The 25,926-nt window shown below is 59.4% G+C and overlaps 3 protein-coding genes across 5 annotated transcripts; all 3 read right to left on the bottom strand.

Annotated features, from left to right (window-relative positions):
• Positions 1-192: 192 nt before the first annotated feature.
• Positions 193-4,161, bottom strand: HIC1 (HIC ZBTB transcriptional repressor 1). Of its 2 annotated transcripts, none has more exons than XM_081218997.1 (2): positions 3,980-4,161; positions 193-2,524 (listed from the first exon to the last, which is right to left on the bottom strand). In XM_081218997.1, the coding sequence occupies exon 2, from the start codon at positions 2,502-2,504 to the stop codon at positions 351-353; it is 2,154 nt and encodes a 717-aa protein (XP_081075123.1). In that variant the 5' UTR covers positions 2,505-2,524; positions 3,980-4,161; the 3' UTR covers positions 193-350. The 2 variants fall into 2 exon arrangements, with proteins under 2 accessions (XP_081075123.1, XP_081075124.1); XM_081218998.1 differs by lacking the exon at positions 3,980-4,161 and adding an exon at positions 3,598-3,663.
• An 8,534-nt stretch (positions 4,162-12,695) lies between these two features.
• Positions 12,696-14,228, bottom strand: OVCA2 (OVCA2 serine hydrolase domain containing). Its single transcript, XM_081219016.1, has 2 exons — positions 13,886-14,228; positions 12,696-13,535 (listed from the first exon to the last, which is right to left on the bottom strand). The coding sequence occupies exons 1-2, from the start codon at positions 14,067-14,069 to the stop codon at positions 13,036-13,038; spliced, it is 684 nt and encodes a 227-aa protein (XP_081075142.1). The 5' UTR covers positions 14,070-14,228; the 3' UTR covers positions 12,696-13,035.
• On the bottom strand, positions 13,447-23,630 carry DPH1 (diphthamide biosynthesis 1; the record flags this gene model as incomplete). 2 transcript variants are annotated; one of them, XM_081219008.1, is made up of 13 exons in its annotated part: positions 13,447-13,535; positions 14,240-14,347; positions 14,518-14,658; positions 14,919-14,997; positions 16,071-16,171; positions 16,304-16,460; positions 16,867-16,935; positions 18,849-18,970; positions 19,100-19,257; positions 19,680-19,801; positions 21,396-21,459; positions 21,580-21,732; positions 23,499-23,630. In XM_081219008.1, the coding sequence occupies 12 exons, from the start codon at positions 23,557-23,559 to the stop codon at positions 14,258-14,260; spliced, it is 1,317 nt and encodes a 438-aa protein (XP_081075134.1). In that variant the 3' UTR covers positions 13,447-13,535; positions 14,240-14,257. The 2 variants fall into 2 exon arrangements, with proteins under 2 accessions (XP_081075134.1, XP_081075133.1); XM_081219007.1 differs by lacking the exon at positions 23,499-23,630 and having other exon boundaries at positions 21,580-21,901.
• Positions 23,631-25,926: the final 2,296 nt, after the last annotated feature.

The raw sequence follows: 25,926 nt of genomic DNA, 5'->3' as shown, positions 1-25,926 counted from the left end.
CTGGGAGCGCCCCAACAGTGACACCCCTTCCCCCAAGAGCAGCACGGAGCCGGGGGAGGGGGCCAACGAACCACAGGAAGAGGCGGAGAAGGGCCGGGGGTCTCCTTTGGTCAAAGCTGATATCAAAAATATAAATCTCCCTTCCCCCATCCCACCCCCGTCCCGGGGTTTTCTCCCCACCCCCACCCCCGGGCTAAGGCACAAAGCAGTGAGGCCAGGTGGGGCCGCCGCCCCTGCGGCGACGCTGCCGCAGCTACTACAGTCGTCGGGCGCGGTGTGCCTGCCTGCTGGTGGCCGCCGCCGCCGCTGCCTAAGGGCGCGGGCCGGGGCCACGCGGCGGCAAGACCGCTCTAGGTCGGGGAGAAACGGTCGATGGTCCGGCCGTCGGGGCCGGCGGCCAGGTGCGCTCCCTGGCTCAGCACCTCGGCCGCCTTGTCGGGGCTGAGGCCCAGCTCCGCAGTGAACTTGGCCAACGGGTAGAGGCTCTCGAGCGCCACCTTGGGGTCGTGCAGGAAGTGCGTGGTCTGGGCCAGCAGCTCGGCCGCAGCCGCCTTGTCCTGCTGCTTCAGGCTCAGCTGTTCAGCCGTGAGGCGCGCCACAGCAAAGACGCCCTCGGGGAAGTCGAGCTTGCCCTTGCCATCGGGGCCGGGGACGCCGGGGAGCCCCCCCAGCCCCGCCAGCGCCCCGGCCGCGCCGGCCGCGCCACCCACGGCGTGCATCTTCATGTGGCTGATGAGGTTGCGTTGCTGGGCGAACTTGCCGCCGCACACCTGGCACTCGTAGGGCTTCTCGCCCGAGTGGATGCGCATGTGCTCGGTGAGGCGGTACTGGCGCGTGAAGCGCATGCCGCACGCGTCGCACGCGAAGGGCTTGAGGCCCAGGTGGCTGCGCATGTGGCGCGTCATGGTCCCGCGCTGCGTGAACTTCTTCCCGCAGATGGTGCACGGATAGGGCCGGGTCAGCCAGTGCGTCTTCTCGTGCTGCCGCAGCGTGGCCGGGTCCTTGTAGCTCTTGTCGCACGACGCGCAGCGGTACGGCCGCAGCAGCTCGCCCAGGCCCCCCGGAGCCCCAGCGACCTTGTCCCCACCGCCTCCAAAAGGGGGCCCGAGGCCGGCGGCCCCTGCAGCCACCTCAGCCGCCTCGGCCCTGCCATACAGCGCCTCCTCCTCCTCCACGTGCGCCTCCACGTGCGCGTTCAGCTGCTCCGAGCTGGGGAAGCCCTTTCCGCACGGGATGCACACGTACAGGTTGTCGCCGAAGCTCTCGGGCTCGCCATAGGCCAGGTGCGGGCACGGGTAGCCCTCGAGGTGGCCGCCGGGCGGGCTGGGGTCCTCGCTGCTGCCCGTCTCCTCGCTGCTGCTCTTGTAGTCGTCGCCGTCGCCGCCCGCGCCAGGCCCGTCCAAGCTGCCCGGGTAGCGCGGCGGCGGCGCCAGGCCGAGCGGAGGACCCCCAGGCGAGGCGGCCGGGTCCCCGCCTCGCTCCTCGCATCGTTCGCTGGGGGAGCCGCGCTCGCGGCCCAGCTCGTCGCCGTAGCTTCCCAGGCCTGGCTCGTGCTTCATCCAGCGGTAGAGGAGGCTGGGCCCGTCGGGGCGGCCGGGGGGCTCGGGTCCCGGGCTGCCGCCGCCGCCGCCGCCGCCGCGGAATGGGTCCGGAGGCGGTCCGGCCTCCTCCAGCTTCTGGAAGGGCAGCGGCGGCAGGGGCGGCAGGGCGAGCGGTGGCTCCTTGTAGGCTGCGGGGCCGGCGCTGGGAGGGCTGTCTGGGCGCGGGGGCAGCTCGCGCTCGCCCGGCGGCCGCTCGGGAGGCGCGGAGCCCGGCGGGCTTTTCTTGGACAGGTCCAGGCCGCAGAGCGGGGAGCAGCGGCGCTCCGGGGCGCAGAGCGCGGCGGCCGGGCCGGGGCCCGAGGCGTACAGCTCGGCGCAGTGCGTGTTCACTGCGGCCTCGGGGCCCGACGGCGCCTCGGCGGTGGGCGGCGGCGGAGGCCCGGCCGGGGACGAGTAGCAGGCCTGGATGACGGGCGTGGCAGCCCGCAGGCCCCGGCCCGGCCTCCCGTAGGGTGCGTAGCCGCCGCCGCCGCCGCCGCCGCCCCGCAGGTGGCAGTACTTGCCGTGGCGCTTGAGGCGTTTCTTGCACAGCGCCACGAGGTCGGGGATCTGCAGGTAGCTGGCGGCAGCCAGCACGGCGCCCAGGCTCGGCTCGGCCCCCGGGGCCACGGCGGCCGCCGCCGCCGCCTCCGCACCATCAGCCAGGCGGCCGGTGTAGATGAAGTCCAGCACCAGACGGAACACGGCCGGGCTCACCATGTCATGGTCCAGGTTGAGCAGGTTGTCATGCACCACCAGGGACTTGAGGTAGGCGCTGCTGGCCGCCAGCACGTTCTTGTGTGCGCGGAAGAGGGCGTTCTGCACCACGATGATCACGTCGCACAAGAAGCCCTTGGTGCGCTGGTTGTTGAGCTGCAGCAGCAGCTGCCTCGAGTGGCCGGGCGCCTCCATCGTGTCCAGCATCGTCTGCCCAGCACAATCTCCTGCGGGGACACACACCAGCCGGGTCTGAGCTGCACCGAGCCCTCGCTGCCTGCACCCAGTCCGGCGCTTCTCCCCTCCACTTCCCCTTCCCCTCAGCTGGGCAGGGGCATTGAGCACCGCGGCCTGGGCACTGGAGGAGGATCCGCGGCCTCCAAGAGTGGGAGCCTGGGCCGGCCGGCCTGGACCAAAAGAAGGAGCCGAGACTGGCTGGCGGAGAGGAGGCCAGACTGGCCTGCACCCCCAGGCCCGATACCGCCGGGCTCACCGCCTGGGTTCTGGGGGCTTCCAAGGAGAAAACTGTTCGGGCGAAGCGACCCTTTCGGAAAGTTACCCGATTTGAGGAAAATGTCCGCTGCAGGAAAAGTCATTCAGGGCTGAGAAGTTTGCCCAAGTGGGATACAAGGGAGCCGAGTAAAAAAGCGCCTCCCGCCTCGAGAGAAGTTGCCCCAGTTGGGGGAAGAGGTCCGGAGGAGGGGAGCGCGGTGCCCGCCGTGGCGCCGCCCTGGCCGGGGGCTGTCAGGCCCTCAGTTGAGGCCCGGGCGGCGGCCGTGGCGCGGGAAGCGGAGGCAGCGGCTGCCGTGGCGGGCAGAGCACGAAGGCCGGCCCGGCGCGGGGAGGGCGTTATATCGGGGCAGGAGGCTGAGGCAGGAAGCAGGTGGGGGGGAGGGGGGAGCCACGCAGCTCCCAAGGGAGGGAGGGGGCAGCGCCCCGGGCGGGCACCGCGCACAGCCGGCTTCGGCCCTGACCCCGGCCTGCGCCCCACCCGCGTCCCGGCCCCGGCCTCGGCCTCCGCTCTGCATTCGCGGGCCCGGCGCCTCCCTCCCCAGCTCCCCTCGGCCCCTTCTCCACGGGACCTCTGCCGCCCCAAACTTGGGGAAAAGTTTCCCAACTTCAGACAGGCCGGGAGGAGCGCACCAGCCGCAGTCCCTCGGCTCCCAGCTTTTCCTCTCGGCCCCCAATTTCGGCAGCCAGGCGGCCGCCGGGCCTGAACCGAGCCCTGAGCTCCGCGGCCGTCCGCTCGCCCGCCCGACCCTATTCCCCGCCTGGCCCACAGGGCCTCGCGGCCCGTTACCTGCGGCCGCAGCCCGGCCGGGCTTCCCTCCCCGTGGCGGTGGCAGCTCCTAGTCGGCGCCCCACCCGCCCCGCTGCCAGGCGCCGCGCTGTGCCAGGGAGGGCAGCGCCCCTGCCAGCCCCGCCCGCCAGCTCCCCTTCCCTTCCCCTCGCTTCTCTAGCCCATGTGCGGGCAGAGCCGGCCCCGGGCCGCTGACCCTGCCGTGAACCCGGCGCAGAGAAGCGGCCCGGCAGTCCTGAGTCCTCTAGGGGCGACACCCGGAGCCCTAAACGCCAGCCGCGTTGGGGCTCCCGCGCCAGAGGATGCGCCCGAGGCGGCCAGCGCGCGAGGACCGGGCTGTTCGGGTCCCCTGTCCCTCCCGGTCCCCACCCCTAGAACCTACCTGGGGGGCATGTCGGAAGCCCCGGGCCCGGCTGCCGGCGGATCCAGGGGGGACGTGGCTGCGCTGCCCTCCGCCCGCCGGGCCCCCGGTCGGTATGTCCTGCTGGTCCGTCCTCCCCGCGTCCTGGTCGCGTCTCAGCCCCGCCGCGCTTTCCGCACACTCTTATCTGGAGCGGCCCGGGCCGGCGGGCGCTGCTGCAGCTATGGCGCCACCTCGCGGCCGTGAGGGACTTTGCGCGACACAGCCACAGCCTCCTTCCTGCGCACCTGGGCCGGAGGCGCCCAGATGCGGAGCTGGACTCAGGAGGGGGGCCTATTGGCAGATTCAGCCTCCCAGATGTGCCCACCTGGAGGTCCCAGCCTCGGACTTGCGAGCCCCACAGACCCCGGAGTTTTGAGCTGAATGCTCCCCTGTACATATTTCTAAATTCTCACATTGCCCCAGTTCGGTTAAGTCCTGCCCGCAAGGAGGGGACAGTAGATGGTGGGAGAGAGGTTTTGGAAATCCTAAGGAAGAAGAAGATAGACAAGATCTTAGGGGACCCTCCTTAGATATTCCTGGTTGAGACTGTCCATTTGTAACCCCCCAACACACCCACCCTTACTTAGCCACATGGGATAGGTATGCACAGAATAAACCCGTTTGCACCCAGACCCTCTCCAGGCATTGACACCCGCTGGCGCTCACGTTTGCACAGACACACACCTGCCCCCTTCCGGAGTCCAAGATCTGGCTTTCTGGCGTACTCAGGGGACTGTCATGTAGGGCCCTCCATGACCTGGGCAGAGGTGGTACCCAAACAGCCCACCCTGAACTTGCAGGCCTCTGGAGGGACCCCAGGATATGCGACTGGGAATGGCTGGACAGCGCCTCTTGGGGGTCCCGCAAAAGCGACCCAAGCCCCCAGATTCCCCGTGTGAGCCGTTTTGAGGGACGACCCGCTTGAACGACCTCGTCTCCAAAACCACGGACCCGAGAGAAAAGTCACAGGACGGCCTGCAGCCCGGGATGCCCCGCAAGGTCCTGCACCCCACGTGAAGGCCGGGTTCTTGCAGGTGACGCCCCTTCTGGGAGGGAGGGCGCCCCGCACAGCTAACTCCGGAAGTGTCCCCGAGCCGCCCCAGCACATCAGGCCTGCAGCCAGCGCCTGTGTGGCTGAGTGGGCCTCCGCAGCCCACGCTCCGCCTCTTCCCCGCACCTTCTGACCCCCGCCCACATGGGGGGGGTGGGAGTGGGTCCCCAAGAACGCCTGCAGTTTCTGATTGGCTGCGCCTCCCTCAGCCGCCGAGCGCGAGAGGCTGGGGCGCAGAGTTACCATAGTAACCGATGAGGTTCGCCCATATCGCGTCTCTCCGAGGCCTTGGAGAGCTTAGCAACCGCGCAGGGCCGCTGGGCGGTGGGGGCCGCGCTCGCCGCCCACCCACCCCCAACCCCTCCGCCCGCCCCGCGCTCCATCCTTCGCCCCCACGCCCGCGACAGAAGTAGTGGCTGAGTCACTCATTGCGGGGCCGCCGGCGCGGCCAATCGCGGTCCCTGACAGACACCAAGGTCTCGGGCGCCCCCCAGAGGCTCCCTTTCCTCAGCAGGGGACTTCATGGCCTCGGGGCCAGGAGGCGGCTCCTGGTCCCCAGAGGTTCTTCTGCCTCCCACTGCTTCCCGAGTCCGCCCTCACCCTGCTTCCACTCCGTGTTCTGGGTCCATCTTATCCCAGTCCTCTTCTCCGTCTCCCCCGCCCCTGCCCCAGAGCCCTCGCTAAGGAAGCAGTGAGGTTCCAAGAAGGAAACTGAGCTGACAGCCCCCAGGGAAGGTGGACCTCAACACCTTGGCGGAGAGATGTGCTGTGCGCTGAGGTGGAACCATGTATGGGGTGCTGGGGGGGGGGGAGACACCTGAGCAGTGCTCTTAGATCTGGGCCTTGGTGGATGAACAGGAGTTCTCCCCCCAGGCAGGAAGGTCTTCCTGGAGAAGAGAACCAGTGGGACAAACGCTGGGGGCAAAAAAAAAAAAAAAAAAAAACAGGCGGGGGGGGGGGACTCTAGGAAGCCAGATCCCAAAGGGTATGCAGGACCTCTTTGACCCCATTTCCGCTGTAATCTGTTATCCCCTTGATGGGGCCAGATCCTAGCTCCACAAGGATCCACCCAGCCCTGTCTCTGTGCAGGGTCCCCTGTGCCCAGGGTCCCCTGTGCCCACTATTTTTGCTTTTCTTCAAGTCTCCCCAGATTCCCACTTCCCCATCCCTATTCTCACACTGTCCTTACATCTGTATGGGAGGGTCTGACAGACCTGCCCCCAGCATAGCTGCCCTCCTGTGGACTTCACTCTTCCTCAATCTTTGACCTTTCCCTCCCTCCCTAGTTCCACCTGCTTTGGCCTGGCATTGTCCCCTCCCCACCCTAATCCGGCTCCTCTCTCTGGACACACTCCCCGCCCCCACTGATGGAGCTAGGTTGGGCCAGGATCATTCATTTCCCTGATCCTGTCCAGGAGAAGTTTGCCTCACATTGCATGGACTCTTCCTGTCAATTCTGATCTCCAGGAACTCTAAGTCCTCCAGGAAGTGGTCTCTTCCCTCCTACCCCCAGAGACTCTTCTCTGCTAAGCTGCCAATGTCCCTCATTCCACAAATGGGTCCTAAACGCGGTTTGCTGAGTGTCAGGCTCTGAAACTGGCATTGTGGACCAGTCCTCCTCCCCTCCAGTTGCTGAGGCTTTGTCTTCCTCTCTCTCCCTTCTCCTGCCACCTTTCCCCCACCTCCCCCGTAGAGGACCCTCTTGCTCATTTCTGGGGAGTCCAAGCCACCCTCCTCAACTTTTCTGCCTTCCCTCGCGTCTCCAGCTCCCGTCTGGTACCTGGACTCCCACTGAGCCTTTCCTTCCAGGCCCAGCCTCCTCCTACAAAGCCTTCCAGACCCCTGGGCTCCCCCACTCCTCTTCCCTCATGTCCCTGACACCACAGCTCTAGATGCTGCCAGAGGCCCCTCTGAGGGTCCAGCTTCCTCTCCTGCCCCCTACCCCCCCCAAGGGTGACGACACCGCAGTGGCCTTGTGGGGTATAACGCCGCCGCGGGGCATCCTGTGACGTCACTGAGCCGTCGGGTCCAGGAACTGAGGAGTGGGAGTGGGGGCTACTGGGTGAGGGCCTTGGAAGGCCGGGCGAGGGTGGGGTTGCGCCCCCAGGTGTCCCAGAGTGAATACATCTGTAATGGACCCGTCCCCCCTCCCCGCACTGTCCTCTCGCGGGCCCCCAGCCCGCAGTTCCGGAAAGTTAACCCCTTGTAGACCGGTACAGGGGGCGCGGGCTCCCCTCCCCGTTCCTGCTTCCGTGCGCCCTCCTCCCCCTCCCAGCTCCCCGTCGCCTCGGTCCCCAACCCCCCACCCCATCCCCCCACCCCGCCTCGCCACTATAAATAGCCCCTCTTCCCGTTTCCTAAATTCCCTGCTGACGTCGGCAGCGCGTCAGTGTGTAGGAGCCGCGGCCGCATGAATGAGCCGCCGCACGAGTACTATGCGCGCCTATAAAAGCCGCCGCGCCAGCCCGGCTGCGGGAGGCGAGCGGGCGCGGACGCAATACAGCCGACAGGTAAGCGAGACTGACCGACCAACGGGCGACAGATGGACCGATGCACGGACACGGACTGGAGGGCAAGGAGGAGGCCGACAGGCTGCAGGTTAGAGGGGCCCCTAAGGGGTGGGGTTAGGGACGGGGTGGAGGGGACGATGGTCCACTCGCAACTGCTGGAGCCGGAGCCGGAGGCGTACGCAGAACCCTGTGCAGCACCTGCCTGCGCCCGGATGGAGACGCAGCCACTTCGGAGGAGCGTCGATCAGAGGACGGACCTCAGAGTCCCTGCGGCTCTTCCTGGAGCTCCTGCGCCATCCTCCCAAGAAAGTGGGACGAAGGTGCCGGCGCCCCAGGAGATGCACCCCCTCCTCTCCTCCCCGCAGAGCGGTGACTCAGCCTCGCTGCCCCCGGTCGGCTGAGCTGGGGTGCCGGCGAGAGACAGACGCCCACCTACCCGCCGACCTGGCCGCGGCTTTCTCGGGACCCCTCCCCTCATTCAGCCGGGGGCGCCCCTCCCCGTCCCGTCGAGCTGGTCCCTCAGCGCCCCCAACTTCCCGCCTCTGCAGGAGGAGCTGTCCTCTCAGGACCAGGCGGGGGCGGGGCCTCAGCCGGACTGCCCCGCCCCCATCGCCCTCCCCCTCCCCGCAGCCGGAAGTGCCTCTCTGCAGGGACATCTTTGACGTCACAGGGTTTTGACATCAAGGGCCACGTGCCTGTCCGCAAGCGCTGGGTCAGAGAAGGGCTGGAGATGTGGGGGAGGAGGAGCAGCAGCGCCCCCAGCTGCGGGCGACGGAGCCACCCTGCCCGGGCAGCGCGCCGGCACCTTGGCTCTAGACTGCTTACTGCCCGGGCCGCCCTCAGTAACAGTCTCCAGTCACGGCCACCGACGCCTGGCCCCGCCCCAGGACCGCGGACCCGGCCACCTGCCGCGCCCCCGGCCCCTCTGTCCCCGAGGGTCCCTCAGCCCCGAGCTCGCTGCCCGCGCCGCCGCTGTCCGCGGTGCTGATCCGGCGCGGGCACCGCCATCGAGCCGTCCCGTCCCCAGTCCCCAAGGGCTACTGAGGGGCTGCCGGCCTACACGCACATCTCATAGCCCCAGGAGTCCAGCGCCCGGCCCCTGCCGCGAGCGCCGTCCCCCGCCCGCGCCGCCGCCGTCCCCCAACTCCGCGGTCCTGACGTCAGCCAAACTGGAGCTGCCGTGGTGCCGTCAGCAGCGCGCGCCCCGCCCCCGCGTCTCCAGGGCAACCGTGGCTTTCGATTGTTACTGTGGGAACCGGAGGTAACAGTCTACAGCCATGGTCGCCCCGCAGCACGCCCACGCGCCGCGCCGCGCAGCGCACAGCCGGGGCCGGGATGGGGGAGGCTCGGAGCAGGAGGAAGCGGAGGCGGCGAGTCGAGAGCCCATGTGTCTGCGGGGGTGGCGGGAGGTGAGGCACAGGGAGGCGGGCTACTCCGGAGCTGGGCATCCACCAAGGCAGAGAAAGAAGCGCGGTCTGCGGAGTATGCCTGACCGTCCCCCTCAATGACCGTCCTGTCCTCCTAGCCGAGGTACTGCACCCAGGGGATTGTGAGAGAAGGGGTAGTTCTGGGATTTGTGTTCTTTTTAACTCCTTGGTGGGAGGGAGGCTGCTAGGACCTGGAAAAATGTTTGCATCCTGGGGACCGAAGTGGGTAGACGGAGGAAAGTTTTCCTGAATGCGCCACGACCTCACTCTTCCAGGAACCCCTAGCTGAGTAGGCAGAGGGCAAAGGGTAAACCTTGAACCCATGTCCTGATGGAGTCACAGCCTTCCCTCACTCCTCTTCCCTCTCTTTTTCCCTCTGGGTCTTGAACGATAAGAAGGGTTCCCCAACCCTCAGGAAGCCATAAAACTTGTAAAGTTAACCAGTCCTTAAACCGTTGTCTGAACATACCAGCATCCTCACCTCAGTCCATCTCTAGATGCTGTATTCCAGTTTTAGACAATGTCTCAAATTAACCCAAAAGAGGGAGAGTAAATATCGGAGGAGCTGAAGTCCTCTTGGGCCAGTGAAGTGTAAGCAATGACCTCTTCAAAAACATTCTGCATGTCACCTGCCACCACCATCATCACCCACGGGCTGACTGTTGGATATTGGGTTCAGGACCTCCCAAGGGACAGTGTTGGGAATGGTTAATGCAGCCCAGCCCTGCCACCCATTAATCCAATTTTTCTCTACCTCTCCATAGCCCCTCCTTTTCTAAACTACTTCTAAGGCAGCTGGTGCTGGTTTCACAGCTAATCAACACCCACACATTGTCTTCTTCCCACCCAAGGACACTGAGGTCTTGGATTAAAATGCACCTGATTCTGGCATCCGGTGGACATCTGTGGGCAGACTGTAGTGTGTGCACATGGGAGTAGTGCACTGGGAAGCAGGCGGTCCAACCTGGCATCACCATCAACTGGTTGTTAAGGGGCCATGTTGTTTCTGAGCCTTCCGTAAATTGAGATAATAATCCCTCGTTTCTGGCAGGCCTGTTGTGAGGACCAAATAAGATCACGTAAGTAAAAATCTTTGCAAACAGCAGAAAGCTATTTCGATCTTAAGTATTTTCTTAGGCTACTATGTCCTTGTAAGGGGGGGGGGGTGGTGGGAGACCCCAGCTCTGGGCACTTAGAATGAACAGGGGAGGGGGACACATTTCTCTGAGCAGAAGCTCTAGGACTGGGGCTATTGAGGGTTCTTTGCTTAGGGACTCTCTCTCCCAAGAGCTTTAGGAACTAAGGTGAAGTGAGAGGTAGAAAAGAGAAATGGTAGGGATGTTTTGAAAAGAAGAGACAAAGTCTTTTGCAGTCTGAACCCACCTGAAGGTGGTCAGAGAGGGGAAAAAACCAAAGGACTGACTGTACAATGTTAGAGTTTTTTAGTATCTTGAAAATCACTTAGGGCACCGCACCGCCAACCTATTTTATGGATTAGGAAGGTGAGGCCCACGCAGGACATACTGTCCCAGAGTAGTGAGTGGTGGCCTCTCTGCTCATCTTCTGTGAAGCAGCAGAGAAAGCAATGACTAGTAAAGGTCAAGAATGGGAGTTCTTGGATCTGAATCCAACTTTGGGTAAGTTACTTAGCCTCTCTGTGCCTCTTTCCTCAGTTGTAAAATTAGGTTAATAACAGTATCTACCTTATGAAGTTGTGACATTAAACTAGCTAACTAAAGCTTCTGCTTAGCACGTCTGGCATAGTTAGCACTCAATAAATTATATTCCTCTTCCTATCCTCTAGACCTCATTTTCCTTAGTTGAAAATGTTAGATCAATGATTCTTAACAGAGCTTCTTCCCTCTCCCTAGTGGAGTGCATGAGAATCACATGGGGGGCTTTTTAAAATTACACATATTTACCAGAGACTTACACTCTACTCTCTAAGGCGGTGGCTTTCAAGTATTTCATTGCATGAGAATGACCAGGATGGTTTGTCAAAATGCAGATTCCTGGGTCCCAGTAGCTCTGGAGTTGGCCCCAGGAATCCAAGGTTTAACATGATCCTGATGCAAATGGTCCATGGAATCTGTGTGGAGGGTGGGAGGAATAACCCCTTAAGATTCCCCATTGTTCCTGGAGGGCATGATGGGAGAGGACATATCTCAGTTGTTGGGAACCAGTGGACCACATGATCTGTTTCCTTCTAGGTCAGGCATTTTGATTCTCAGGGGAATTTTTATCTCCTCACTCCTGCTCCACCGGACACTGCTCTGGTCTTCACCTTCACCCTTCCAACTTTAAGCCCTGCCTTAAAATTTATTCCCCAAATGTCTTTCCCTCTCTCCTTTACTCCTTCCAATAATCCCAAGTAGCAGCAGCTGTGGTATGCAAGTTGGCCTCATTTTCACCGCTTGGGGCCTTGCTGTGTGATTGCCACGAAGGCACGTGAGCCCTTAGTTGCCGATCTACTCACTGCTTTCCATTCTGAACTGCTTATTTCCAGAGAAGCCAAGAATCTGAATTTGTGTGAAATTCCAAAATTTTTAAGTATCATAATCCCAACTTTTTCTAAAATTCTATGGGCCAAAGCCAACAAACAGGTCTATAGGAGTAATTCAGTCCATTTCAGAGTCTCTTCCTTTTGCCAAGGAAGGGATCTCCCTTTAAAACAACCAAAAACAAAACAAAAAAAACCCCAAGAACAAGGCAGTAGCAGACTGTACCAAGAGAGAACTTTCTCCCCAACCCCACTTTCTGCTGTAAAGGTTCCAGACTCAGTAAACTGGGTCTGTCTGGGCAGGTAACTCCTTTTTTTTTTTTTTTTTTTTCTTTTTAAAAAATCTTGGACAGCTGCTGTCCGTTGTGAAGAACTCAGAATTTCAGGTGATTTCAGACTATTTGTCTTGTCGTCTCAGGATGGGCTAGAGTATTTGTGCTACAATCTCCTAATCTCAATTCCTGCTCAATTACTAAACTACTTGGGGCAGCCATGCTTGAGGGCCAGATAGGGCCTGTTGCGAACTTCCAGAAAAGGAACAAGCTGGTGAGTCTGCAGAGGCAGGGCAGGCTGGGGATGAAGGCCCTGGAAGTGGGGGAAATGGCTGAATTGAGCAGTCTTTAGAGTGTCTAGGAAAAACACCACTTTCAAGCCAGATGGGCTGCTTAGGTCTTGGCTGCAATCTCTACAGAGTAGCATCAATCTCAAACGCTTCAAACAGGGCCAAGTTTGGAAGAAGGTTACTTCTGTGCTATCTTTGGCTTCCATCAAGGTCTAAGGTCTAGCACCATCCCACCCTTCAAGCTCATAGTTCGGAGGGGTAAGACTTATGGTGGAGAAAGCAGAGAACATATGAAGCCAGGTTTTGACAGGCCAACACACAACTCTTAGGGATCAGGATGGAGGAAGCCAAAACTCAGTATGGCCCAGGCAGAGCCCTGCCAATTGATCTCTTCCCCAGACTTCTCAGATGTAAATTCTTCCCTGCTTCAGGGAGGCCTCCTTTCTTTCAGGTTGGGACTTAAGACTTTCACCAGTAATGTGTAAGTGTCTACGTGCACACATGCATGAGCTTGTCCTGGGGGTTCATAACTGGAAACACCTCCCTGCTTGGTGCTGCCCTGGAGGCTGTGTGGATGGCCAGGAATCCACTTTTATTATTTTTTTAATAAAATGAGTTTTGCTGTGTATACCAGGGAAACGATGCTCAAAATCCAAATCACCACTTTATTTTGTACCAGTCACAGTGCTGCCAGTCTCTGCTTTTCGTGTTACTCTCCACTCATCCAGGGCTCCACTGACCTTTTTTATATTTGAATATCAGATGCCATGGTCAAAGTCCATTAGGCCTCCTAATCCTCTTTTTCTTGAGTGCAGAGCTGGGCTTATATAATTTGAGTCTTAAGTATTGATATTTGTCTCTTGAGGTCACAGTAGGGGAAAGAAGGGGAGGACAGGGATTATAGAGATTGCATCAAGATCATGTGTCCCCATTAGGGGATGGGGAGTGGAGCGGGAACGCAGAGGCAAAGGCATTTGTTGATCTGTCACTCTGCAAACTGGTCCAAGAACTGGAGGTAGGCCTGGCGCTGGGCTGCGGCTGCCGGAATGAAGTGGCCACCAGAGTGGGTGAGGGCGATGGCTCCAGCGAATCGGCTACACAGTTGCATACTCTCCTGAGAGGGGATGACGCGGTCGGTGTCCCCAAAAACATGGAGGGAAGGCAGTGACAAGGGGCCCTGCAGGATGGCTTCCTTGAGGCCAAGGCCCCGGGGACAGAAACCAGATACCAGGATGATAAACCGGGGCAAAGGGAAGCGGGGATCGCCGGCTTGGCCAAGGGCACACACAAGAGCTGCTAGCGCGGCCCCCTGGCTGAAACCAAGGATCCCATCGAAAGGCCCCAGCTTGCTCAGTGCCTGTGCCACCGTTCCCAGGGCTTCCTCCAGACCTCTGCACACCGTGGGCTCTTCCAGTGCCGAGAAAACGTCTGTCTCCTGTTTGGAAAACCACCAGCCTCGAGGTTGCTCCTCCGGAGGGCAGGGCCCTACAGCGGTGAGGGGGAGAGTTCAGAGTTAGGACGAGGGGAAATCCAGGGGGAAAGAAATGAGAAAGGGAGTGAGGGAAAGAGAGGACGCTGAGGAGAGAAGAAAGTCTGGGGAAAATGAGGCGGGGAACAGACTGACCTGGAGAGGAGACAAGGTGGAAGTCTGGGAGGGCCAGGCTGGAATTTGAGCGAGGGGCTGGGGTGGGAGGGATGGAGGGCATAGGCAGAATGAGGTGGGAGGGTGGCAGGAATGAGGGGAGGGACAGGGTGGCTGTGTGCAGGCAGGCGTTACGGGGACGAGGCAAGACAGAGAAGACTCTGAGCGCATTTCCGGGCAGGGCTCATCTCACCGGGGTGTGGCCCGGCGCCCTCAGGGCCCGCTGTGTCCGCGACCAGGTGCGGGCCGCTGAGGCACACGAGCTCTGCGCGACCCCGCAGCGCCTTCCGCAGCGCTCCAGTCTTCTCGCGGAAGCCCCGCTCGCTCTGCCGAAAACCGGCCAGACACAAGACTCGCAAAGGCGGGGACGTAGCCATAATTTTGGGCAAGCGCAAGGGACCGGAAGCGGTCTTTCCCCCGAGCGGAAGTTGAACGTAAGGGGGCGGGACCCAATGCCGGCACCACCCTGGAGGCGGGCCTCAGAGAGAGTGGGCGTTGCCATGACAACGGAGAGCGGGTGCGGCCCGGCCAGAGCTGGGGCTGATACCTGGGACCAAGGAGCGTTTCAGGGAGCGAGCGGCGCGACCTCCTCGTCTCTGCAGCTGCAAGCCTCGCAAGCCACGGCTGGAAAGGGGCGCGCGGGCCTCTCCTGAACCTGAGGTGGCCGACTTTGGTCACGGTCTCGCTTCCGCGACGTTCCCCACCCCGCTGACACGCATTTCCCGTAGCGGCCGCAGGGCGGCGGGCTCGGCTCGCGTCACCAAGGAGGCGGCCAATGTCTGGCCGCGCCCAAGCCTCTCCGCCCTCCTTGAGGTTCCTTCCTACCTTCCCCAGCGCCGGCCGGCCCGGGTGCTGGAGCAGCCGATCCTGCCCGTGGTTCACGGTCCACGGCCCCAAGGAGCTGCCGGCGTAGAAGTCCATAGGGTAGGGCTGCTGCCAGGGAATGTCCCTCAGGGCCACTGCCGCCTAGAGGAGAAACACCGGACAGTGACATCTGCCAACATTTTTCTACGCAGGATTATTTAATTCTGCCCTCACGACGGCCTACGAAGGTCCTATTATATCCCTATAGCACAGAGAGGAAATGTGAGGTTCAGAGAGGTGAAGGGACTTCCAAGGCCACACAGCTAGGAAGTGGCTCAGCTGTAACTAAGTGCTGCCCACCCACCCACAGAACTAGGAGCAAAGCCCACTCTCTCCCAGGGATTTTCAAAACGTGGTGTTACCTCATAGGGTGTGAGCAGCGGCTTGGGGAAGGCTGTGCCCCAGTCAATGGAGAGGCGTGGACATGCCACCTGCACCCACCTGGGAGGGGAAGTCACGTCAGATCAAAGGGGGGGCCCCCCTGTTCCTGGGCAGCATGCTGAAGAACATGGCTGTGTGCCCAACACAGCCAATGCATGCTTACTATTCTAAAGTAAAGACTGTCACCTACTACTGTTTAGAATAACACTATGGGGACTTCCCTGGTGGCACAGTGGTTAAGAATCCACCTGCCGGGCTTCCCTGGTGGCGCAGTGGTTGAGAGTCCGCCTGCCGATGCAGGGGACACGGGTTCGTGCCCCTATCCCGGAAGATCCCACATGCCGCGGAGCGGCTGGGCCCGCGAGCCATGGCCGCGGAGCCTGTGTGTCCGGAGCCTGTGCTCCGCAACGGGAGAGGCCACAGCAGTGAGAGGCCCGCGTACAGCAAAAAAAAAAAAAAAAAAAGAATCCACCTGCCAATGCAGGGGACACGGGTTCGAGCCCTGGTCCAGGAAGATTCCACATGCTGCGGAGCAGCTAAGCCTGTGCGCCACAACTACTGAGCCTGCACTGTAGCGCCCGCGAGCCACAACTACTGAAGCCTGCGTGCCTAGAGCCCGTGCTCCGCAACGAGAAGCCACCGCACCGCGACGAAGAGTAGCCCCCGTTCGCCGCGACTAGAAAAAGCCCATGCCAAGCGACGAAGACCCAACACAGCCAAAAATAAATACATTTATTTAAAAAAAAAAAAAGAATAACACTATGGTGTTGCTTGTTTTCTCCTGTTTCCTCCACTGACTATGAACTTTCTGAAGGGAGGGCCTGGGCAGCTCATGTGCAATAGTATCCCCAGAATCAAATTTAGTGCCTGGTACAGTGCAGGTGCCAACCACCCCTCCAACTCATCTCACGCAGAATGACTATGATGCTGCCGTTGCCTGTGAGCCCCCAAGCCAGACAAAGTAGGGAAGACCCACAGCCAAGGGTAGTCCCTGCTGGACGGGTGCTCTGTTAACACTGAAATTCCATGATCATGGAAGCACCGACTCCAGCCTTCAACAGGTGCTGGGAAGGACCCAGACTCTAAGCTTTTTTAGCCAGTCATAGCTAGACAGGAAAGGTGGGGAAACGTACACATCCACCTCAGGAAGAAGGCTAAGCTTGCTGGGGAAGATCTCAGAGAGCAGCAGCCTCACGAAGGGAAGGCCCAAGGCTCGGAGCCGAGATTCCAGGTGCTGTTGGGAGACAGAAGCAGAGCTGGGGTCCCCACGATCAAGCAGCCAAAGCTAAATCCCTTAGGCTACTGATTTTCCCAGCTCGGTTCCCACTTAGTCCTCTTTTCCAGAGGCCATCCTGAGCCCTCTGACCTCCAGAATCTTGGGACTGCCCTGGCGGCCCAAAGTGCCCAGGATGAGACCCCAGGATTTAGCTGAGCGGGCAGTGGCTATGGCTTCTTGGCGGTTGGCCTGCATGCGCTGGTAGTCATAGTGCTCTCTGGACAGGACTTTGCTGTACGGGTCGTATCTGGAAAAGAAGCTGTCATGGTCACAGTGACAGCCACTTACAGGATTTGTGCTATATACACAGCTCCCTGACTGGGCCCCTTGGTCTCCTGAACCCTCAGGCTCCATGCAGGCAATTAAGAACAGAGGCAAGAGCAGAGATTGTCGTTGGGAAGATCAGTTCCACAACTCGAGCAGGCAAGAGTGGGAGAGGGGTCTAGGATCCAGGTGTGATTCCAGGGGATGGGTAGGTGCTGTGCAGCAGCAGCCCTTCTCCTGATACCCAGATTCAGAACCCAAGTGCCTCAGATCCTTAGGGCCGGGGGCTGTTAAGTGGCCAAGGGATGAGGAAGTTTGGGCTGACTGAGGGTTTCAGTGGCAGAGAACCCCACCCCCTTCCCAGCTGGTCAGCCCAGCTCAGTCCATACCGATAAGCGGGGACACTGGGGTTGGCAATCATGACAGACTCCAGATGGAAGCGGCCATCTCCAAGATATCTGCAGGGGGGAGAAAGGGGACAGTAAGTGTGGGGTGGGGCACCAGAAGAAGCAGGCACTGGCTCGGAGGTCCAGAGGACTGAGTTCTTGGCTATGCTGCTGACTGTGTATGTGAACTGGGACAAAGCATCATTTCACACACACCGCCCCCCTCACCCCACCCCACCCCACCCCACCCCACCCCACCCCACGCCACCCCACCCGCCCTGTTTTTTGTTTTTGTTTCGGCTATACTGGGTCTTCGTTGCCGCGTGCCGGCTTTCTCTAGTTGCGGTGAGTGGGGTCTACTCTTTGTTGTGGTGCACGGGCTTCTCATTGAGCTGGCTTCTCTTGTTGTGGCTCGCGGGCTCTAGGCACGTGGGCTTCAGTAGTTGCGGCGCACGGGCTTAGATGCTCCGCCCCATGTGGGATCTTCCTGGACCAGGGATGGAACCCGTGTCCCCTGCATTGGCAGGCGGATTCTTAACCACTGCACCACCAGGGGAGACCCCGTCCTGGTTTTTTCACACGTGAAATAAGTTTGAATTGGATGACCATTAAGGCCCCTCTAGCTAGGTAATACAGAATCTAAGAACTGCACCTCTCCCCACCCCGACCTTCTGGGGGAAGAGTAAAGGGACAGCCAAGACCACGGTAAGGCTCTAGATCTAGATCCTAACTTGGAGGTGGAGGGACAGATTCTCCCTCACCTAGCTCAATATAGATGTGGGAAGTAGTGTTCAGGGTGTCATCTATGCCATAAATGAGCTTTCAGGGTATATACTGGCTACTCTCTGCCCAAACTAGCTCTTGGGTCCAGTTACTGAGTTGTAATAACAGCCACTGTTTACTGGGCTTGTGCCTTCCGTGTACCAGGCCTGGGCTAAACACCCAGTGAATGTATGACTTCACTCAGTCCTATCAGGTAACCCTCCAAGCTGCTACCTATAGTATCCCCATTCCACAGAAGATACAAGTGAGGCTCAGGGATGTTAAGAAGCTTGCCCAAAGTCCCACAGCTATTAAGCAGTACATCTGGGATTTGATTCCAGGCTTACCCATCAGGCTGTACCAAGCATGCCTAGGAGATGCTGTCCCTAACAGTACCTTCCCAGACCATGGAGAGGCCAGAGCATGGAAGACAATCTGCATGGCAGCTCCTTCTGTCTTGGAGATCAGACCAAATTTTGATGAATGGCCAACACTCAGTGTCCCTCCTTCCAACACACACCATGACGCCCCCAGGGGTAGGCATCTATGAGCTCAGAGTTATGTAGGCACAGGCACAGGAAGAATGCCCCTCAGGGAGCAGGGCTACCAGGTCTGGGCTGGGGAAGGCCCTGATGTGGGCCTGCTAGGGGCAGGGATGTGCTGTGTGGGTGCAGCAAGGCTTGTGGGAGCAGCATCAGCAGCCCCAGAGGTGGGGCTGAGCCAGAGGAGTGCCCCTCCCTCCTTCCCTGCCATTAGCTGGGAATGGGGCTCCCCTACCCAGTCTTAGCCGGGGGAGCTGTCGGCTCTGGGGCTGGCTGCGTTCACACAACATTAAGCATTTCCATTACCTAAAATAATTAGGCAGCAGGAGACATGCTGCTCCTGCTTGTTAGCTGTCCGGATGCTAAATTAATAGGGCTGCAGCCTGGGCGTGCCCATCCATCTTCTCCAATTATAGTCCCACCATTTCTAGCCCACCCTCATCCCCCCATCAGGCCCTGATTCCTGCTCCACCCTGGGCATAGCCTTCTGGATGCTGGACAGAGCACTGGAGAGGGAGACAGGAAACCTGAAACCCTATTTGGTCCCCATCTTGCAAGGTGACCTTGAGCGAATGGCTAAGGAGCTTTAGACTCAGTTTCCTTTCCTGAATGATGAACCTCAGCTCCCTCCTAGGGTACATTTCTTGTGTCTCTATGACTGACACCCCATGTTTCACTTACACAACAGCCTCCACCTCCTTGGGTAGACGGGGGGACGTGCAGCCCAGGATCTCCCCAGGGGACAGGGGCTTGCACTGTGGGACACTCACACGATACTCAGCTTTCAGCTCTTGGGCAGCTGCCTGTAGGGATAATGAGGGAAGGGAAGCAAGTGGATGGGGAAGGAGAGGCAGGGCCATAGGACCAGCCTGGAGCACCTGCCATGGGGATCCAGGAAGAGCCTGGAGACTGGCCACTGTCTGCCCACTTACCTGCAAAGTTGACACAAACTGAATGGTGCTGACCAGCGCAAGGGCACTGGCTGGGGGAAAGGTGAGGCGGATAGAGTCCAGGAGGTGGGTAGTGTCTATCCGGATGTCCACAAAGACATACAGCACCCGGAAGTCTTGGGCCGAGGTGTCCATGGGAACTGGGAGGAGGGAAGAGTTCAGGAGACTGTTCTAGAAGGCAGGAGGGGCAGAGGGCCTGGCCCGGGCCGAGGTTTCTGAGTAGCCAGGACCAGTGGCTTTAGCCTGAGGGTTAGAGGGAGGGGCTGGGGGCGGTGGGGAGGGTGTTGTCATGGGTCTTTGAGAAGCTCCATCTCTGTCACTCGGCTGGGGGCGCAGCCTGCTCTACCACCAACAGCCTTTCAAACACCCGCATCTGGGATGGCAGCATGGTTTCCAAGGCAACCAAATCCAAAGGAAAGATTCACCTGCAGTGCAGGAAGGCCAAGGCCATCCCAGAAACCGGGAGGGACCTTGTGCATACAAGCAGGACAAGGCACTGTGATGGGGATGAGCGTGCAGTCCCACCTCCCTGCCAGGGTGTGGGTGTCCTGGTCTGCCGTACCCAGGCAGCTGTGGCCATAGTGCACCAGGAAGTCAGCTCCCAGGGCCCTTGCGGTAAAGTCATCCACACAGCAAGCCCCGTAGGTCACATCACCCATCACCAGCACTTCAGCCTCCGTGAACCTGTCGGGGTGGGGAACAATGGGACAGTGACACAAGGAGGTAGCAGAGAACCTAACTGTGGAGGTATCTCAGGGCCCAGCTCCACTCTCCCTACCTCTCCCAATCCCTTGGGTTGGCAGCTGCCACTTCTGCCAAGAGAGTAGGAGGGGCCCAGCTGCTACCTCCCCCAGGCCTGGCAGCAGCTCCTGGAACCGTAGCGGTATGAGGACGGACTCTAGCAACCTTATTCCTCTGCCCAGGCTCAGACTGCAAGAGGGACCCCCAACCCTCAGCCTGGCATACAGGGGGTCAAACACAGACCTCCGCCGCCCCAACTCCTCCCACCCAGAGCAATGAGCATGCACACAGGGGTGAAGACACCCACTCCCACACCCTGGCACCGTGACGTGTGTGTGGGCACGCGTGTGGGGATACACATAGCCTCCCCATCGCCCAGACCCCCTGCTACCTCCCCACCCTTAGTCGGGGCCCTCTGTGCCCGGGATGGGGGGACCCGTGGACAGCTCCTCCGCAGCACATGGCGCCACCCACACACCTCATGCGTCAGGAAGAGTGGGCTCTGGCCAGCACACTGCCATGGGATCTGCTGCCAGGCCTGAATCACTGGGGGATGGGTGGCTGGGGAAGACCCCACTCTCCCTGAACTCACCACAGGAATGGGGCCAGAGGACTAGCTCTTCCCTGAGACCCACCCCTGGGGCATGGAGTCTGGCTCAGTGTCAGGGGGTCTCCCCATTCCTCTCCTGGGGGTGTGGTGCGAAAAGCTGAGCTGCTGCCAGGCAGCTCCCCCACCTCCCCAAATCAGGCTGTGCACAGAAGTAGATAATTCAGCTCCTTAGAATGCAGCCCAGGCGTCTGAGTCAGCCAGAGCACTTAATTTTTTATAGATTAAAATGTATGCAAATTGGCCCGAGCCCCAGAGAGCATCCCCAAGGGGCAAGAGGGTGGGAGCAGGGAAGTGAGTCTGTGGCTGCGGGGATGAGGAGCCGGGTGGGGGTAGGGCGGCAGCAGGGGAGTGGGAGGTTCCCATCACGAGGTGACCTCCCCTTTCTTCTTTCGCCCTCCCTGTTCCTGTGCTGGTTCCAAATGGCTGAGCACTCACCCCCCCCCCCCAAGGATGGCTCACTGTGTTGAAGAAACTCAGATGAGGGAGGCAGAGGAACTGAATACCATCTCCGATGCGCTTCTCCCTCTGCCAAGCCCCTCCTGCCTCACTCCTCCAAATGTGCCAGAGAAAAAGTTTCCCCCAAGCCAGACCCCATGCTGACCACCCAGCCCACTGCAGGGTCAACTCTGAGGACTCTTAGCTTCTTCCTCAGGCTCCACCACCTGCTGTGGGCCCACCTTTGAAGATACTGGAATTGACTCATTTCTCCCTCCCGATTTCTTCTAGGGAAGGGGAGAGTTATAGAGACAAGCAGGGATTGCAGCAGGCTAGGAGTTTAGTTTGGGGGTTTTCCCTTGGTGTGTGTATGGCTGTGGGAAGGAACACGGTAAGGCAGAAGTCCAGAAGGAAAAAATGATGCCAACAGGCAGAGCTGTAATGGACATGGGGAAGGTCTTGGTTCAGCTTCGTCAGTGGCCCAAGGCTCACCTTTCCAAAATATCCACAATGGTACAGGCGAAGAGGAGGAGGCCTTCAGGCATTTGTAAGGCCACTGCAAGACAGAGCAGAGACGTGAGCAGAAGGCTGGGAAGAGACTGGGATGGGGACACTGCCCCTGGCTCGGCCAGGCAACCTCTCCTCCCCCATCCCCGCTCAAAGCTTATGGGCTCACCCTTCTTGGCCTGGGCCTGTTGGATCCTCCAGATGGTCTTGGGAATCTCAAAGTTATAGTTGGAAGGCAGGACTTGAATGGCTGCCTGCAGCTGGGGATTGTTCAGGATCTCAGGGGGTATCTGATTGGCCAAGCGGCCCCGAGGGGCTCGACCTAGGACGAATGCAAGGCCTGAGTTGGTTGGTGCCTGGCCTAAACCACAGCCAGACCTGAGTGAGCTGTTAACACCACCCAAGTTTAAGGCCCAGATCCTAGATGCCAAGGGGAGTGGCCCAGCCTTCTTCCCCACTGAGTTCATCCTGAAGCTGGAAAGACAACCCATTAAGCTAGGAGGAAATCTGTATAATTAATTTCCATGTTATGAGATTATTGGGAATCAAGGACTTGAGTGTGTGGCTCAGCTCTTACCTCAGGAGAGTAAGCTGACACTAGGGGACTCAACTGAGAGGCAAATGAAAAAAAAGTCCACACAACCGCTCCTTGATAGAGAACAATCCTGAGGAAACCCCAAGAGCCCAGCCAGCCCAACCAGTCTGGGAAAACGTCCCTCTCCTCCCAGCCCCTGAGAACACCTTGAAGTTCTGAGATCCTAGATATGAGATCTATAAGCAAACTGTTTTAAGTACTAATTTAAAAGACTGCCTTCCTTACTTGAGTCCCTCTGACTATGTCTACACTGGTTAATTCCTGCACTCTTCCCTCTCCTCATTCAAAAGGGAAATAAACACCATACATTTAACTGACTTAACAAATTCCCCAGTTCCATCATTCTACCCCACTTCCCACCCCAGGAAGGATGGAAAGAATACACTCTAGTCAGGACTGTGGGCAAACAGGTAAGGACAGAAAAGTGACCTTGCCCTTTAGGGGCTAGTAGTCTAGTGGAGGCAAATGCAGGTACACAAATAATTACAAACCCCTGATTAAAGGAGAAGAAACATTGTAGCCCTTTACGAAGGCTGCAGCCCTTCATCTGCATCCTACTCCCCACAATTCAGTTTAGCCCAACCCTGGTCTCCCTTTAGGCACCAGACAGTTTGGGAATGTGACAAGGAGAGAAATGATTTATTCAGCGAATATTTATTGAGCCTGTACTATTTGCCAGAACTTCTGCCAGGGATCCTGCCAGACCTGACACTTCAGCCTCTGTGGTGGTGGTGATGGTGCAGTGGAGAACTAGAATGGCAGGCTTGGGACCCTAAGTCCAGATTTGAATGTTACCACTGCTATGGTACTTGTTCAGATGTTTCAAAGGCCATGAAACACAAGCCTGCGTCTCTGGGACCGCCCCTCTCAGAAGCTCCTCTGGCAGAGGCCCAAGCCCTTTGTGGATGTCGGGGTGTGGGAGCTGCTAGTCGTAGCAGCTCGATTTGTCCCAAGGGCCAGTAGGCGCTTCCTTTTCATTTGGCTGTAACCTTCTGTTTACGTCAGCATTCCTCGGTAGACTGTGAGATCCCTGAGGGCAGGGCTGCAGTCCAGTCCCTGCACCTAGCACAGGCCTGGCATTCAGCGGGCGCTCAATAAGTGCCAGGTGAATGAAACCTTGTGCATCTTTCCTGAAGCATTCCCCGAAGGCACACTTGTGGAATGCCCGGGGCAACGCGCCTGGCTCCTTCCCTCCCCGTCGGGTACGTCTTATCCGTGAGTCTTCAGGCGTCTGTCTGCCCGCCAAGGCAGGGGGGGTAGCGTTTCCGACTTAAGGACTACAAGCTCCTAGGAGGGGCTGCTCCCGATCGTGCCCTAAGGCTGCAAAAGACCTGTCGTCCTGGGCTCCAGCGACAGCCGCCCAGAGCGAGCGACGGCAAGGCCTTCCGGGTCTGGAGGAGAAACGCGCCGCCGCCATTAAAGGGTCCTGTCCCTGACTTGGAGGCCCTACCCCGAGATGCGAGGTCCGGAGGCCGCAGCCTTATAGCACCCACCTCTGCCCGGGCCGTTTCGGCTGCCGGACTCTGTGGCCTCGGCCGCAACCAGCGCCGCCATCACCAGCTGGCCCACGTTGGGACCAAAAAGACAGCGCTAGAAGAACGAGGAGAGCGCAGACAGTGCGATCGATCGCCGATCGGCCAGCGAGGGGCGGGGATTTGCGGGGCGGGGACCGTGAAGAAGAAAGATAGGGGTGGGGCTAGAGTGGGCTCCCAGGTCAGCCGGGAAGGTCGAGACTCTCGGGAGCCCCTGGTGGTCCCCGGCTACAGCGGTTGCGTTCTCCCGGCGACCCTGTCCCCTCCTCCCCTTCCGGGCAGCTTGAACCTGGTTCTCCCCGACAAGTGCCCTCCTATTTGCCGACTCCCTACCCCAGTTCTGAGGGCGGAGTCTTGTAAATGGCGACACCACAGGGTCCTCCTTCAGCGCCCCTCACTCTCTCCCCTCCTGATAAGACCTGGATGCCTATGGGTGGGGCCGCATTCCCTGCCTCAGAGGACCCCATTGCTCGGACAGGACAGAACTCAGCACCCACCGAGCCAGTTCCAAGTTGAGTCTTGGTGCTGGTTTCCGGAGCGCTGGGTTGCCCTTACACCTTTAGAACCGACAGTGTGGAAGGTTCACCTGTGATAAACTGCTACCGGGGAAGGCCCCCAGCCTGAAGGTGCTTTCCTGGCAGAGTGGGGAAGTCTAAGGACTCGACTGCCTAAACCTTCGGGATTCTGGCCAACGTTTGTCCTGCCTAGGCTGCCCCTCAGGCCTAGGAAGCCTCTCTCCTGATCAGTGCATAAGCTTCTGGAATCTCAAAGAGAAGGCAGGGTAGCCAGTGAGACAGCCTTGACATTTGGAAGAGCAGAGTACCTGCAGGACTGGCTTTCAGCAAGGTCGGCCCCATAGAGGAATCGTCCCCCCAGGGCCCTTTGCCCACGCAGCCCTCTGGCACCATCTTCCTCTCTGCTCTCTATGTGAGCACAGCTGGCCCTTTAAGGCGCTCTGTGGCCTCGGGCTCCCCTGGAGGCCCTCCCTGCTTGGAAACTCCTAATTAAGGTGCAGGGAGAAGTGAAAAACAAGCAGCCAGGGACCGGCTCTGCCTGGGAGACCGCCCAGAGAGGAGAGCTGGCTGGGCAGGCTGGGAATGAGCAGCCAAGGGGAGGACCAGAAGGGGTCAGTGCTCTGCCCGTCAGACCACCAACTGATGCTCTTAGGACAATCACAGCTTTGGGCAGGAATGTGGCCAACATGGGTCCAAGGAACACCCCATCAGCCTGATAAGAGTCCAGCCTGCACTTACCCATTCCCTCAGGTTCTCTGGACCCCTAGGGTGTAGGATCTCAATTCCAGGGACCCCGTGAGTCCAGCCCCTCCCCATTCAGGACACTAAGGCCCAGCCTGTGGGCAGCTTTAGCTCTGGCTGCAGCTGTGAGTTCCAAGGGGGAAAAATTGGCTCCAGCAGAGTAATGGCTTCTCCCTAGCAGGCCCCATATCCCTTAGAGCCTTTCCCTAGGCAGAGGTGGGCCCACTGGTGATAGAAGTCCCCCATCCTTTTATAACATTGCCCCACAGCGCCTGTCCTAAATGAGTTGCCCTGGCCCCCATTAGGAGGTGAGCATGTGCCCCAAGACCCTGCAGTGCAGGACACTGGGGGCTGTTACTCAACTTAGGCGGAGAACACCTCCATCTGTCCATGGGGGTCTCCCTGCCAGAGTTACTCAGCAGTCTGAGTAATTACTGCCTGACAAGAAGGCGGGCACAGCGCTCCCCCCACATTAAACTACAACACCCACCCACGGTCGCCCCCACTCCCTGGCTGGACTCCAAAACAGCACCCAACCAGAGGACTGAAATAACTCTGCTTCTCACACTCACGCCCAGCCCCAGCCAACTTTGCCTAAGATACTGGAGATTGTGGGGCAGGGGGTCATGGGGAGGCGGCTTGAGGAGATGGAAGGAGGATCAGCACGTCCTGATTCAGGCCCATACTTTGGCGCTGATCGGCTGTGAGAAGCTGGTCAAGTTGTTCAACCTCGCTGACATTGGTTTACTGGTGGAGGGCCCCTGCAGCTCTCAGCATCATTGAGTTCAGCTAGTGTCTGCCTGGCAGGGCTCAGATGGGGTGGCTCAGTCCAGCTCTGCAGCTGGTGGAGGCTAAGAGAATACCTCACCTTCTTTTCCCACAAGATGGACCAATTTTTTTTTAAGATTTGATTTTTGATGTGGAACATTTTTTATATAGACTTTACTTATTTATTCACTTACTTACTTACTTATTTATGGCTGCCTTGGGTCTTCGTTGCTGCACTCGTGGTGCCCAGCCTTCTTATCGCGGTGGCTTCTTTTGTTGCAGAACATGGGCTCTAGGCGCGCAGGCTTCAGTAGTTGTGGCTCATGGGCTCTAGAGTGCAGGCTTAGTAATTGTGGCGCACAGGC

Source organism: Mesoplodon bidens, assembly GCF_964165515.1.
Source record: "Mesoplodon bidens genome assembly, chromosome: 19".
Taxonomy (NCBI): domain Eukaryota; kingdom Metazoa; phylum Chordata; class Mammalia; order Artiodactyla; family Ziphiidae; genus Mesoplodon; species Mesoplodon bidens.
Note: the sequence above shows the minus strand (reverse complement) of the source record. Positions and strands in the feature narration are given on the sequence as shown.